The sequence below is a fragment of the Botrytis cinerea genome, chromosome 4, assembly GCF_000143535.2.
Source record: "Botrytis cinerea B05.10 chromosome 4, complete sequence".
NCBI classification, from domain to species: Eukaryota; Fungi; Ascomycota; class Leotiomycetes; order Helotiales; family Sclerotiniaceae; genus Botrytis; species Botrytis cinerea.
Window position 1 is genome coordinate 222,377 of NC_037313.1, and position 15,084 is coordinate 237,460.

General features: G+C 43.4%; 5 protein-coding genes across 8 annotated transcripts; 3 read left to right on the forward strand and 2 right to left on the reverse strand.

Moving 5' to 3' along the window:
- Nucleotides 1-309: 309 nt before the first annotated feature.
- Nucleotides 310-2,353, reverse strand: BCIN_04g00590 (hypothetical protein). Its single transcript, XM_001554397.2, has 2 exons — nucleotides 2,025-2,353; nucleotides 310-1,880 (listed from the first exon to the last, which is right to left on the reverse strand). The coding sequence occupies exons 1-2, from the start codon at nucleotides 2,184-2,186 to the stop codon at nucleotides 1,632-1,634; spliced, it is 411 nt and encodes a 136-aa protein (XP_001554447.1). The 5' UTR covers nucleotides 2,187-2,353; the 3' UTR covers nucleotides 310-1,631.
- Nucleotides 2,354-2,502: 149 nt separating this feature from the next.
- Nucleotides 2,503-3,615, forward strand: Bcyfh7. Its single transcript, XM_024692320.1, has 3 exons — nucleotides 2,503-2,768; nucleotides 2,831-2,896; nucleotides 2,968-3,615. The coding sequence occupies exons 1-3, from the start codon at nucleotides 2,729-2,731 to the stop codon at nucleotides 3,573-3,575; spliced, it is 714 nt and encodes a 237-aa protein (XP_024548095.1). The 5' UTR covers nucleotides 2,503-2,728; the 3' UTR covers nucleotides 3,576-3,615.
- A 19-nt stretch (nucleotides 3,616-3,634) lies between these two features.
- Nucleotides 3,635-5,300, reverse strand: BCIN_04g00610 (hypothetical protein). Of its 2 annotated transcripts, XM_024692322.1 has the most exons (2): nucleotides 5,057-5,300; nucleotides 3,635-4,960 (listed from the first exon to the last, which is right to left on the reverse strand). In XM_024692322.1, the coding sequence occupies exon 2, from the start codon at nucleotides 4,907-4,909 to the stop codon at nucleotides 3,665-3,667; it is 1,245 nt and encodes a 414-aa protein (XP_024548096.1). In that variant the 5' UTR covers nucleotides 4,910-4,960; nucleotides 5,057-5,300; the 3' UTR covers nucleotides 3,635-3,664. The 2 variants fall into 2 exon arrangements, with proteins under 2 accessions (XP_024548096.1, XP_024548097.1); XM_024692321.1 differs by having other exon boundaries at nucleotides 3,635-5,300.
- Nucleotides 5,301-5,386: 86 nt separating this feature from the next.
- On the forward strand, nucleotides 5,387-8,135 carry BCIN_04g00620 (hypothetical protein). Of its 2 annotated transcripts, none has more exons than XM_024692323.1 (3): nucleotides 5,387-5,597; nucleotides 5,673-6,359; nucleotides 6,410-8,135. In XM_024692323.1, exons 1-3 carry the CDS (start codon nucleotides 5,587-5,589, stop codon nucleotides 6,417-6,419), a joined length of 708 nt encoding a protein of 235 aa, XP_024548098.1. In that variant the 5' UTR covers nucleotides 5,387-5,586; the 3' UTR covers nucleotides 6,420-8,135. The 2 variants fall into 2 exon arrangements, with proteins under 2 accessions (XP_024548098.1, XP_001554444.1); XM_001554394.2 differs by having other exon boundaries at nucleotides 5,673-6,324.
- Nucleotides 8,136-8,383: 248 nt separating this feature from the next.
- Nucleotides 8,384-14,103, forward strand: BCIN_04g00630 (hypothetical protein). 2 transcript variants are annotated; one of them, XM_024692324.1, is made up of 12 exons: nucleotides 8,384-8,940; nucleotides 8,994-9,128; nucleotides 9,180-9,209; nucleotides 9,265-9,329; nucleotides 9,385-9,823; nucleotides 9,877-10,261; nucleotides 10,319-10,806; nucleotides 10,860-11,351; nucleotides 11,402-11,824; nucleotides 11,874-12,078; nucleotides 12,128-12,584; nucleotides 12,637-14,103. In XM_024692324.1, exons 1-12 carry the CDS (start codon nucleotides 8,791-8,793, stop codon nucleotides 13,646-13,648), a joined length of 4,281 nt encoding a protein of 1,426 aa, XP_024548100.1. In that variant the 5' UTR covers nucleotides 8,384-8,790; the 3' UTR covers nucleotides 13,649-14,103. The 2 variants fall into 2 exon arrangements, with proteins under 2 accessions (XP_024548100.1, XP_024548099.1); XM_024692325.1 differs by having other exon boundaries at nucleotides 9,877-10,806; nucleotides 12,637-14,102.
- The last annotated feature ends 981 nt before the right edge of the window (nucleotides 14,104-15,084 follow it).

Here is a 15,084-nt window from a genome sequence, read left to right on the forward strand (position 1 = left end):
ATTATAACAAAGTTACCAGTGTGATATTGATATCAATGCTTGTATATGAAGATAATTGTGTATATACTATATACACATATCCACACAAATCTCCATCATCAGAGAAAAATAAAATGTAATATTCGGATTGGGCTCGAGAATAAGATTGAAATTAAGATCGGGTAGAGTTATTGAGTTGAGTTGATAATGGGAGAGGAGAGTAGGGTTGTAATATGTATAAATATACACACATATACCTATGCACTCATCACTAATCCATCATATCCCTCCCACCAACTTCCTCTCACATCTCAATGCAGACCCAAGAAGTGCGTGAGATGAAGGTTTTGATTATCTAGACATACTACATACTATATGTGATATACTCGAGTCGTAATTACTACTCCGACGACGTTGATACTGATATTGATATTGGTATCTTCATCCTTTTATTCTCATCTACCTCTTTCTTCAACTGAGACTGAGACTGAGACTGAGAATACGAACATGAAGGTATGAAAAGAGATATGTACGGAGAAGAGATTTTGATAGGAAGTGCGACGCATGTTGGTTCTCTTAAACGGTATCTTTTATTTTGGAGGTATAGTTTTATATAGATCATACTCTGATTTTCCTGTTCGTTGCTTGTGTCTAATCATATCCTCCTATCCTTTTCAACGGTTTGATCTATGCCATACTCCCCCTTGCCACTTTCCAATACCCATATATTTGCCGATGAAGAATCGTAAACCTCAGCATAGTATCCGCTTTCACATCAAGAACATCAAGCACCCTTGATCTTCTTCCTCTCAGCATATTTCTTCAATATGAACGAACTCGAAATCATCGCACATGCTTGTAGGCGCGGTATTGAATTTCGGGTTTGATGTATTGGAGAACGGAGGTTGGAGTAGGCATTTCCAATCGTATTTTCGTTGCCAAGTACGTTGAAACCATCTATAACTTCCATTCATAAAGACATTTCCAATCTAGAAGAAACTCTTTGTAAGATTTTGACTCGTGCTTGGCTAGAAATTCGGAATTCCGAGCGCAAGCGAAGACAACTTAGGGGAGTAAAGAAGGGAACTTCCGCCCAATTTTCATCCGCTATCCTTTTGTTTCTCTGTCATTCTTGAAATCCCAAAGTGAGGATCTGGAACGATCCAAGATCATAACTTCCATGTAATCTCTTCTAGACCTTGCCTAATTTCTCATATCGATCTCTCGACATTTTCAACATCCCCAATCATTCATCCAACACCCTAATTCCTAGCATTCAATTGCCTGGATACGTAAAAAACGACTCCAATTTCTCGATGAGTAGCCCGTTCAATGGTTGGAATGGATGAGAGAAGGTATTCTCAGAATGGGTACACATCTCCTTGCTTTCAGATCAATCACACCTTGAATCTTCAGCCCATCTTAGGATCGGCAGGAGTAGTAACAGCACGTCTTCCTTCAGTTGAGTCTGATCTTTTAACAGAAACCCACGAACAAGCTCTCTTGCCACCCATTCTCACTCCACCAGTCCCCCAACGAATCGATACACTTCCTATTTGACATCAAATACAATGTATCAGAATCTTTCAAATTTCCACCAAATATCGAATGAGAATTGCCCATTTCAAATTTGACAACAGACAATTCATCTCTCACTTCTCTTCCTCTTCCTTTTCCTTTTCCCTCCCAACCCCTAACCTTTCTCCACACCTCCTCTCATATTTCTCCACCACCGCCCTAAAATCCTCCATCAAGTCATCTTGTTCCAATATCCTCTCTGATAACTTCTTCGCTTCTTCAAATTTTCTATAAAAATACAATTCTTCGATTGCGTAGAGGAACTGAGCCGTTTGTGGTTTACTGCGTGGGTTTAGAGGGAGAGGGGGGAGTGTCTTATGGATCTATTTGAATGTGAATCAATATTTACTATCCCATTTGCAATCTCGCACTTGGCACAAAAATCAAGAAAAAGAGATAAGGGGGGAACTGTGCGAAGGAGGAAGGAAGCAATGAACGGAGAAATGGGAAGGGAAGAACAAACATACCTCGCCAGATTCGCTTCTAGCTTTCCATTCACGTCGTACGGTTTGAAAGTTCTCTTCGGATTGGAAATCTCGAGGGACTTTTTCTGTGGTGTCGGGGGTAGATTCGTCGGATGAGTCGTATTCGATTGCGAAGAGGGGGTTTTCTTCGGTTGAGTCTGACATTGGGATGGAAGAATGAGGTGAGGGCGATATGGGTATTGTATTGCTTCAGCTATCAGTGTGTGGATTGAAGAGGTATAGCTTCTGACTGTGTTGTACTCGGGATAGTGAAGTAAGACGTTATGTGTGAAAGGGGAGCTAGATGATAATGTATGCATGAAGAAGGCAGGCAAGAGGAAAGATAAAAATAAAAACAATATTTTCTTATCGATAAGAATTTCTACTTGTCTTGATTGACATCAGCTACCAGAACCGAAGCGGGGCATATGAGGGGTTCGACTTGTGGAAGTAGCATCGATCGTCATCTCACATCACATTAGATCACTGGCGGATGAGATTAATTGTTTCACCACATTTTGATAGCCGTAGTAATTTCATGGACATCCCATAATTACTCACACTTTCTAATTATAGTCTTGGTACTTCTTCTGCTTTTGTTGTTCTTTGACTTTCATCCACTTGTCATCTTATCTCGAGACTTGTTTTGACTTGTGTGAATTGAGTTTATACCATCCCGAGAGTTTGGAACACCTACAGCCCTTAAGATGGAAGATCAAGTAACAAGATTGACGGAGAAGGTTTGGGGTATGTACTACTCTTCTGCACCAATATACCTCGATGATGTAGGGGCTAATGATTCTGTTTAGAAAGGTTCCAACATACACCTTCTAATAGTAGATACCTCGTCGCGGTTTCTGGAATTCCTGGTTCAGGTATTTGCATATCTGCATTGCCCTCTTCACCCCATATTCGTATTTTCCAATCTCACTAAAACCGTCCTTAGGCAAAACCACCCTCGCAGCAACTGTTACCAAACGTCTCAATGCTCTGCAAGACGCCCACTCAAACAAAACCTCCCTCCCTCCAATCGCCGGATTTGTCCCCATGGACGGCTACCATTTAACCCGCGCCCAACTATCAGCCATGCCAGACCCAGCGCATGCCCACGCACGTCGAGGCGCAGAATTTACATTCGATGGCCCCGCATTCCTCTCTCTCATCCAGCGTCTTCGTGAACCACTTACTCCATCTACTGTCACAATCCACGCTCCATCATTCGATCATGCGCTCAAGGATCCCAAGGCTAATGATATACCGATTGAACCCACAACCCGGATATTGATTTTTGAGGGCAATTATTTATCGTTGAATAAGGAACCGTGGAGGAGCGCTGCAAAATTGATGGATCAGCTTTGGTTTGTGGATGTGGATTTTGAGGTTGCAAAGAAGAGGTTGATTCCCAGACATGTAAAAGCGGGGATTGCGGAAAATGAGGAGGATGCTGAGAAGAGAGTCGTGGAAAATGATTTGGTTAATGGGGAGGAGATTGTTAAGGGGAGGATGGAGGTTGACGAGGTTATTGTTAGTAAGAATGATGTTGTTTGGAAGTAGATAGTTGGCGATGTGAAAGAGTGAAGAATAAGTGAACCCAGTCCGCTAACCACGAATTATGAATCATTCATATTGAAAGCTTAGTTGGTCTAATCTAGCAATGAACTTTTTACCATTTCGGCATCCCTTAGCAGTCGTAGTACATCTGAAACTAAATAAAGACTACCTGCCACAACGATAGGACCACCTTGGGCAACAGTGGCTGCCCACCTTAGTGCTCCAGAAATATCCGCTGCTGAATCATGCAGGCAAGTGGGAGAAACACCAGCTGTAGAAGCTGCATGTAGTATATCTTCTGTATCCATAGCTTGAACCCATGGCATTCCATCTACTGGTCCGAACTGGACTGCTGCTACACAGTCCCCTTCTCTTAAAATCTCTTTCATAATTCCATCGAGCTCTTTCCCTTGGGATGCAGCCAATACCCAGGTCACTTTGTTTGATTTTACTCGAAGCTTTCCATTGACATATGAGCCAAGAACTTCTGCGGATTGAACATTGTGCGCGCCATCGAGTAGTATGGGTTCTTTTCGACCTGTCACAGCTCTAACATCAGTAGTTTGCAGCCTACCGGGCCAATGTATATTTTGTATGGCCGGTAGTAGTCGATGTAGAGGAGATTCCAATTTAGTATATGCTAAATGAAATGCTGTGTATGCGCAAGCTAGATTTTCCAATTGATGTGGTTCGAGATCTTGTCCTTTGATCTCGTCCAAAAATGCCGATTCAGTAGAACTAATAACCACGTCTGTTCCAATTTCTTTGGCATAATTTGAGACGACATCCCGCACCGAAGATATATTGCTCCTATCCAAAACACATGGAACACCAGGTCTCATAATTCCGGCTTTTTCTCGAGCTATTTCTTCAATTGTATTTCCTAAGAATGATTGATGGTCTAGACCAATCTTGGAGATTATTGTGACCGCTTTATTTTCCATAGTATTTGTTGCATCTAATCGTCCTCCCAGACCAACTTCGATTACTCCCATCTCTACTTTCTCTTTATAAAATACTTCGAATGCCGTGGCCGTGAGTAATTCGAATTCGGATGCTTGGAGATTCTCTGCTTGGTTTCTCTTTACCACTAGAGCTTCAGCTTCGCGGAAGATCGATTCTCGAACTGGCTGTTCATCGATAGTAATGCAATCCCACCTATCAATTAAATGAGGTGATGTAAATCTGCCACAACGCACACCACTGGCATGCAGCATGGCAGACAAGTAGGCACATATTGAGCCTTTTCCGTTGGTACCTGCAACATGAATGGCTTTCCAAGGTTGAGGAGTATGCCTCAAAAGACGGCTGATGCGATTTAAGCCAAGCTCAATCATGATGAGGATGGAGAATGCAGCGATTGGTTCAAAAGGGCGTTTCCAAAAAGACTTTGTGACAATGTAAGCTAGGTGGTAGAGGTGACTATTTCTTTCAAGTAAAAATAGACATTGCCAAAGTAGTTGTTCTAGAATACATATACATACTTTGTTGCTGTCGTCGCATCATATGAAATGTGAGTCAATCGCGCGATATCAGTAGATCGCTCAAGCTAATGAGAGCTTCACGTACCGGATCTCCAGTATTGACAAGTTTGAATGTGAAAAGCTTGAGCTTGAGCTTGGAATTGGTCTGGTCTTCTGTTATCGATAAACATTGTGCAGTAACCCAATGTATGCAAGTCCCATTGTCATTGTCATGGATGTCCACGGGTAATAATTTTGGACGACCAGAAGAGTCGATCCATGTTAATTGCTTGACTGGGTATTTAGCGCGCTTTTTTTGGAGCGCGATCGATCTCTCGAGTTCTTCCCCCAGATTCATCTTCCTCTTCCTCTTCCTTCTTCCCTCACCCACTCACTCTCATTCACTCACGTCTACTGAATGAGCAACCTTCAAATATTATACTCATCGCCAATTGTCAATTGAAAACGCTTCAGGATTGTGATCACGAAGAACAAAATCACGGTCGCCGATACCTTTCGTCTCTTTCTATTAACTCTCTATCACTCAAAACATGGGTTTACCGTAAGCCATCAATCTCCCCCTTCACATTTCGCCTGTCGCATTGCGCCAAAACTCATCCTCATTCACAAACCACAGGATATTTTTCAAGCCTTCGGAGCCCGATGCCTCATCAAATTCGACAGAAGACCCTACTTCTCGCGCACGATCTACTATTCGAGGTCATGCTTCTATTCTTCGAAGTACCATGCGCAATCCCCCCCCTCGTGCTACTACCCGTCCGCATTTAAGTAGCGCACGGAGGCGGGCGCCCACAGATGATGTTGAGCAACATCGCTTTTTCTACAGCTCTGAACCCCATAGTAGTGTACTCATTGCTGCTCCTCCTAGATCTTCAATCACAACAACAACTAGTGATGCAATGAGACACGCGAGGAGAAATGGTTCATCATCACCAGAAATTCCATTAATAACTTTTAGGCCGAGTGCCTTCACAGATTTTGTGAATGCCAATGATGATGATGACGATGATGATGACGAGGACGAGGACGATGGACCACCGATGCCCGCTGTTCCAGAATCCAGAGATTTTTCCAATCCTTCAAATGTAGAGCCTTCGCGAGATTCTTTAAGACGTCATCAGCAACCTCGTCGTCGATTGATGGATACCAGAATGTTTAGAGGTCACACCATGACTCTCTCCTCTCTCTTTCAACCACCTACAATTCCAGAACAGCGCCCTAGGGCAGTACCCCCCTCTCGAATTGATGCCAGTAACTCGAACCGCAATGTAAGACCAAGTTTATTAAGTGCCCCAGCATGGCAGTATGTGGACTAAGTATGACTGTAAAGATTATTGCTAATTATTTTGATAGAATGAATTAGCGGAACGTGTCGGTGAAACGAACTCACAAGATTCTTCGGCGCAGAGGCACCGGCGAAATACAGAAGACGATGTAGATCGACGTATTCGCCGACGCATTCAGCGACGCGTGCATGGGGGACGACGCATTGGCGACACCACTATCAGACAGGAACTAGTTCAACACCCCAGCCATCACGAAGCAGCTGAACATCGACGGCAATTCGATAGCCACGAAGCACAACGCATCAGCGATTTTAGACTGCAATTGAGAATCCGAGAACGAATTATAGCTTCTAGAGAACGAATGAGGGCGAGACTTCTAGCTGAAGTAGAGCAATCCAGGCGGTCCACTACTTCTGGCCGCGGAGAACAACAACAGAACAGTATTGAAATAGAGCGGGCCGATGGATCCATTAATTCTATTCCCGGAGAGTGGCAACGAGTTGAGTTGTTTAATGGGATGCTTAATCATCTCAATGTTGAAGAAAACGGACAAGAAGGCACGCAATCAAACACACTACTGCAGTTTGGGGAAGGAGGAAATCTCAGGATAAACACCAATTATGACGGCCTCGGTGATCGAGAACGTAGCATTGAGTTTCAAGAACCAGAGAGGGGCCACAGAGAATTTGACGACCATTACGTCATAGATAATGTTGAGCAACTCGATGTTGACGATCGTAGTGACCCAAGGCATGATTTGGATCTAGAAGGTCAAGAATCATGGGAGAGTATCTTGATCACGCCAGATCCACAATCACCAAACCCATCATCTTCATTTGCTTCGACCGCTGCGTCTAGCTCACAACGACCTTCTATAGGAACCTCTGTCAGTAGTATGCACGAGAATGCGTCTGTTACGATTGGTGATTGCGACATTGTATCAGATGTAGAAATAGACGATGGGGCAATTGTCGCAGCTATCGAATATTTCGGACGATATACACAAAGTCGTCCAGACCCTGCATATGTCGAACAACCTATGGAACAACATAGAACATTCGCAGGGCAGTGAATCTATTGTGTTGGTCTTGGATGATTTCGTCTATCGATAGTTGTATTTATTTCATTGCCAATCCAAGGACTGGAGTTTTTTTTCTTCTTCGAGAGGGGATCAAGCATGGAATTGCGGAAGGGCTTTCCACAATTCTGATATATTTGTATTATTAAACTGGCGTTGGGTCGATCAGGCGGATTCGGGATATCTACTTTCTGTTTGTTCGTGGTTATGATCAAACAAGCAGTAATATGGGTGTTCGTTACTCACGATTTATTATTAATGATTGTTATAAAGGAAGATCAATTTCGTCAAGGAATATTGGATTACGAGCCATATAGGGGAGTTGTTTATCACCGTAACGGCAAAATTGGGGGAGTTGGATCTGGTGAATTGCCTACTTGTGAATTATGACAAAGGGTTGCAGTTTTCTACAAAATTATTAGCGTGGAGGTATCAGATACTTCATGGGTAGCCTTTGGTGAAGACATCAACGAGTGGACATGAGTTGAGTATGAACAGAGGTTGATGGATGATTTTTAGTCCAGGTGGTTGGTTGGTTGGTTGATTGATCATTTCAATCTTTCCTCCCTTTTTGTATTTTATAGACATACTTATCATCATCACATATAACAAGAGGCATTATTTCCTTTTATTTATTTTTGATCGACTCCCTCGATCTGAAATCAAGCAAAAAAGAAACTTCATGAGACCATCAAACAATAAATGGCGTTTCCCCAGAGACAAATGTTGAATCGGATGTTGAAAGCTCCCTTGTCCACAATGCAGATTCTCCGTCTCTCACCAAAACGATGATTTACGACCATCAGCCTTATTAGGCGCGGCATGCTTTATTTAGATGCAGCTCGCCAGAGAGAGATAGAGAGGGCGAGTGGTTGCGACTTCAACAGGATCCACCCATGTAGGCGCTTGTTTGCCAATTTTGTTTAATCTCGCCTTGCCCAATGTTTTAATTTCTCTCTCTCTGATAATGCTCCATAACTCATAATACCACGCTTCGTTTTTTTTGTAATGATTGGACAAACATTCATACACAATTCTTCAGCCAACAATAGAGAATGTTTATTATCTTCAAGACACAAACATCAAATTCAAATTCAACATAATACCATACAAACAGTGAATTTCTTATCCACTCTCGCGTGCTATTTTCGCCTTGCAGTGAGGGCCAGGATCCACCGATATCGACAACCTTGAATATATTCCTATAACCCCGCCAAATAATCGTCGTGAAACAGGAACAGGAACCTAGTCCACAAAACACGAAAAGCTCATGCTTCAATGAGATCCCCCATCTGCGAGAGCAATATACCTCTAGCAGCCCTCCTCTCCACCCTCTGAAACCTTCCACGCGGGGCCATCGCACACCGACCATGGTTTCTCGCCCACCCTCCTCAGCCGACCGGCAAGGCAGTTCAAGATCGGCGGGCGTGAATGGGAGTGCGAAGGCAGACAGGACGCCAGGGACACCGCGGAGAGAAAGAAAGGAAAAGGCTGTGCAGGATCCGGGACTCAAAGACTACGTACACACCCGAGATATGCAATAGAGGAAATACACCTACTTATAAATGTTTAGCGTCTAGGAGAATGTCTCGGGAAGGGAGCATTTGGCTCGGTCTACAAGGCGTTCAATTGGGGCACGGGGGAAGCTGTGGCCGTGAAGCAAATAAAGCTGGGGGACCTCCCAAAGAGCGAATTGCGGATGATTGAGGTAGACTTAAGCGTTGAGATGGTTTGGACTACGTACTAATACCATGTGCAGGCAGAAATAGACCTTCTCAAAAATTTGCATGTAGGTTTGCAGTTGGGTTGGGAAGGGCAAAGCCGTTTGAGCTGACATTTCTTAGCACGACAATATTGTCAAATATCTTGGTTTCGTTAAGTCTTCAGACTGCCTGAACATAATTCTGGAGTAAGACATCTTGTGTTTTGTTCCTTTGCCACATTGTGCTGACAATAGTCTTAAGGTATTGTGAAAATGGTTCCCTACACTCGATATGCAAAAGTTATGGGAAATTTCCTGAAAACCTGGTTGGCGTTTACATGGGACAAATACTTTTAGGACTCCAATATCTGCACGATCAGGGTGTTATTCATAGGGACATAAAGGGCGCGAACATTCTTACAACAAAAGATGGGAAGGTCAAGCTTGCGGATTTTGGTGTATCTACTAGCACTCTTGCTGGAGCAGATAAGGAGGCACAAGTTGTTGGAACCCCGTACTGGATGGCTCCTGAAATCATTCAACTTTCTGGTGCAACTCCCGCATCCGATATCTGGAGTTTGGGTTGCACGGTAATTGAGCTACTTGAGGGTAAGCCTCCGTATCACAAATTGGCTCCTATGCCAGCCTTGTTTGCTATTGTCAATGATGATCACCCCCCTTTGCCCGAAGGAGTTTCGCCAGTGAGTCAACTTTAATATCTTTTTTCTTGGAGTCAAAACTAAGCATCTTCTAGGCGGCTCGAGACTTCCTCATTCAGTGTTTCCAAAAAGATCCAAATCTAAGGGTTTCTGCACGAAAATTGTTGAAACATGCTTGGATTGTGGGCTCACGCAGAACTGATGCTCCCATTGCGAAGCCTCCAACGAACTTCAATGAAGCGGTCGAAGAGGTAAAACAGTGGAATGAGGCTTTAAAATCTCCCACCAGTGCTGGAACATTTCGCACTTCTACGAGGTCGCAGCAGCTTGGTAGCCCCTTACCAGCCCGTCGAGATCCTCCTCTGAGAAACATTCATAATGAATCGCAAAGCAATAACATGATCACCCCTCCGAAGGGTCCCCTCTCTGTGGCGAAACCGAAAAGTTTGGCGAGTTCTTTCAGGTCTCCAGAAACTGCAGGTAAGCGAGTCCCACTAGGAAATTTCAAAAATTCCTTGTGGAAACTGACTGTTGAAGCGGACGATAATTGGGATGATGACTTCGCTTCTTCTATATCTCCAAGTGCGCTTCAACTTCCACATCTAAAACCTCATGACAATTTCGGAGGCCTCCTTTCAGCTGATCGTCTCAAATCTTTTGCATCATTCGAGTTCACCAATGATGAATCTGATAATTGGGATAATAACTTTGAGGGTGATCTTGTGACAATTAAGGGCCCTAAAACCCATGTCGAGACGGATGGCCATGAATTGGAGACAATTCGACCCTACAAAATCAAAGCTCCCACTAATATGGATTTTGAAGAAGACCTTTCTCCTAGAAGTTATTCGAGAAAGCCATCTATCCCTTCTCGTCCGAGATCTCCCGTCAAGGCACGGGCTGAGGGAAAATTTGCCTTGCCTTCTAGACCGGCAATAATGTATCGCGAGACTACTGTAGAAGACTATTCAGACCTATTCGTTGACAATGATAGTGTTTTTGACAAAAGATTGGATATAATCAAAGTCAGTATCCTCAATAAGCTGTCCCGCGCATTACTAATTCTGGGTGACTTTAGGACGATGCTCTTTCCCCGAAACTCTTTCACCCATCTGACCTGACAAGCGTTCCGCGTTCTGCTCAATCTCCCACTACAAATGGAGGTAGCAGCTTACGAAGAAAAACCACTCCCAATTCTCATGATAATCCATCCATCCATCGTATAAACTCATCAGTTGAGATACAAAAATATGCGGAGAATGAAGATGATGAAGATTTCTCAGACATATTTGATCCACATGGCGCTGTAGTTCCTAGGATTGAGACCGACAAAGGCTCAGGAGACACACTAATGATTAACTCAAAATTTTCACATAACTCCTGGCTTGGCGACGAGGATGATGAAGATGATCCATTTGCCTCATTGGAGCAAGGCTTTGATGAAATGGATTTACAAGCCAACATTGCCAGAGATAAACATGCTCGATTATGCGCATCAGTGGAAGGATTAGTGAGTTCACTTAAAGCAACACAAGCTGAGAATGTATTGTCTGAATTATCAGAACAATTGGTATGTTTATTTCTTATCATGATGCCTCTTTATGTTAATGTGTGAATCAGCTTGATGTTTTGTACGAGTCTGAAGATGCAAAGGGCCTGATCATCAGTGCTCACGGAATGCTTCCAATTTTAGAGATACTGGAACCGTGTACCTTGAAAAGCCGTCAAAGTATGATATTGAGATTATTGAAGGTCGTCAACGCAATCATTTCGAACGACGTCGAAATTCAGGAAAACCTTTGCTTTGTTGGAGGAATTCCTATCATCACAAAATTTGCTGCTAGGCAATACTCGAATGAGATACGTCTTGAGGCTGCTGCCTTTGTGAGACAAATGTACCAAACTTCTACTTTGACACTTCAGATGTTTGTCAGTGCTGGTGGATTGAACGTTCTCGTTGAATTTCTCGACGAAGACTATGATGATGCTAGGGATTTGGTTCTTATCGGTGTCAATGGTATTTGGAATGTGTTTGAGCTTCAGGTATGTCGGCATGTGTAATACTGAAGCTGATAAACTAACACCCTAACAGGGACCAACTCCAAAGAATGATTTCTGTCGCATCTTCTCCAGAAGCAAGATCTTATCCCCATTGGCGCTCGTCTTAGATCGTGTGTTAGATGAAGATGATGAACTTTCTGAACTTATTGAAGGTCGCATTGTCAATATATTCTATCTTTTCTCCCAAGCAGAAAACTACGTCAAGGAGGTCGTGGCTGATCATGTAGTACTCAAACGTAGGTTTTCTTTTAAGTTTACGGTACGAGTGTTCTAACAACAATTTAGGGGTTCTCAAAGATCTGAGACGCATGACACCAGCGCATCAAATCACTATGCTCAAGTTCATCAAAAATCTATCCATGTTATCAACAACTCTCGAATCTTTACATGCCGCAAACGCCATCGAACTTCTAATTGATCTACTAAGCTCAAGTATGAAGCGCACGCCTGACCACTTCCGCGAGATTTCTAATCAAGTTCTGAATACTATGTATAACTTATGTCGACTCAGTAAGGAGCGACAGGAGGATGCAGCCTTCAATGGTATAATACCATTACTTCAACGCATTATGAAGACGAAACGCCCCCCGAAGGAATTTGCGCTCCCAATCTTATGTGATATGGCACATTCAGGGAAAGTTGGACGTAAATATCTTTGGCAAAATAAGGGATTACAGTTTTATGTTTCATTATTAGAAGATCAGTATTGGCAGGTCACCGCTTTGGACGCTATATTCATTTGGTATGTTCGTACCTTGCAGGTAACAAATTTGGGTACTAATCGTATTATACAGGCTCCAAGAAGAGACGGCCAGAGTTGAAAAGGCTCTACTAGAAGGTAATTTTACTGCAATGATAGTGCAGTGTTTTACTGTATCCAAAGCAAATGCCTTCGACTATAATTTACTGGAGCCTTTACAAAAGCTCCTACGATTAAGTTCGCCTATAGCCGGCTCTCTTACCCGAACCGATCTACTCACTGGTATCCTACAAAAACTTAATCACAAAAAGGCTGTTGTGCGATTGAACTTGCTACGCATTGTTCGAAGCATATGTGATGCCAGTGGTGATGAAGCAGAAAGCATCAGGCATCACCCGTTGTTTGAGGTGATACAGCACCTCGCTGAGAACGATAGCGCTGTGCTGGTCAGAAATATGGCAAGTGAGCTAGTCAAGTTCAATTTGGACAAAGCCTCAGAAAGTGGAAGTGGTTCAAGGTCTCGATTGGGCCCTAGACGTGGAAGTTCTTTCACAGCACCTTCTCTTCAACATAGCGTATCGACTCCTTTGACGCCTACCCAGGCTAGTCGTATGTCACAAACATCAGCATTCATTGATGGAAGTGTTACACCTTACAGACGTTCAGGTATTACATCGACGGCGTCTAGTAGTACCGAATCTGTGCATTATCGACCTAGAACTACAGAGGGCACAACATCCATTATACGAAAAGCGAGTGGTGACCTAACAAATGGGACACCGGTTAGCAAAAGCCGATTACCTCGAACGGCGCTCCTGCGTGCGTCACGCTCATCAATAGCGGCACCACAGCTTAGAGATGACCCATCACATATTAGAAGGGAAAATAGAGACAACAGGGAAAATAGGGAAAATAGGGACAACAGGGACAACAGGGACAACAGGGAAAATAGGGAAAATAGGGAGAATGGAGTTAGGCCACGAGAAAGAGACCGTGAACGAGAGCCGATAAGACCTACGTCCTCGAATGCGGTTAGTGGGTCAGATCATAAGCTGAATAGGAGGAGAACAACGAGACCGCCTAGTGGTGATATCAAGTGGTCATAATATCATTTTGATTACAAGGTCTGAAACCAAATGGTATGAGGGGTCCTTGGATTGGGAAGGCACTGACCTGGAAGGATGGACGAATAGATTCATGAATGTATCAATGAATAAATACTCTTATGGATGGAATGGATAGGTAACGGAATTAATTGCATTTTCTTCGGAGTACATAAAGGATCGTGTAGACCTTGAGGGGATCTGTTGGTTCATAGGTTTACTGTTTGTTAGGAACTAAACCTGTTTATTTGCATTTTTGCGAGGAGTTCATGGGTATATCAGGGGAAATGGTGAATTCAGAGGTTGATATTGATATGATTGGTATTGATATATCTGTGGTTGGGAAGTCAGGTTATCTTTTTAGTAGGCTAGGACTGAGATGAGTTAGACGAGGTGCATAGGGATGATTCCCGAGAAGAATAGGGATGTATGAATGAACACAAGGATGATTTCTTGTATGGATTGATCAGATTGGTTGACATGATTGATCCGATTTGTGAGATTCGGTGATTGAATGTTCGTACATCGGCCACTCATACAAACCTGTCCCGCTAAAGACTTGACGTCCGACGTTCTGCCGGCGTTGGGCACGTGATGCTATATTCATCTCGGTCAAACGCAAGAACGTTAACGTAAGCAAACGGAAGCAGCGCCTCCACTTCGGTTCCTCCTCTCAGCTGAAGAATTCTAGGATCCTAGAATGATATGCATATTTCAGCTCAATCGCTAGCGTATCGCTGACATTGCTTACCTGAAGCCCCGTGGTTGCATTAAGCTTGATTTCTGTGAGGTTTCGCCCTCAGTTTTTACAAGCCCAGCAGGATGGAAGCTTAAGCCCGTGAACCTTGTCGATTCTTCGACATCACCCTACCCGAGCTTTCGACGTTTCTATTGATAAGCTGGAGGTGACTGTTGTAGGCGAATGGAAAGAAGCATGACCCCATGCACGAAGATTTTTTTTGTGGTGGTTCTCTATGTAGCCATGCCACTTTCCCCATTTAGGTTAGTTGAGTGGTGGAGTTTCTGCATGCATGTCATAGACGGTCATCACAGGCTTTACTTCAAGATAGCCTGAAGACAATTGCCTCAAATGACCCATACTTGTTGTGTATGGCGGGCAATCTTCAAGCCAATCAAAGCTGGCAACATGGCAATTACTTCCACAAGTACAACTTTTGAACTCTTAGAACTAAACAGAGTGAAGGGATTTTAATCAATTAATCATGAAGCGGATTCTAGTTATATACTCTATCTGGCTTCATTCAGTGGATGGGAAGTTCCATAAGTTTGGAGCTACATACTCGTGGAGCGTTGTGAGTGTGTTTTTAAATTAGCTAAAATCGTGGCTAGTGCCTTGAAAACCACTTAATGGGAGGCTAGCTGCAACTGGCAGGTGATATACAGCAGGAGTATTCTTAGACGAGAAAGAAAATTAGAGA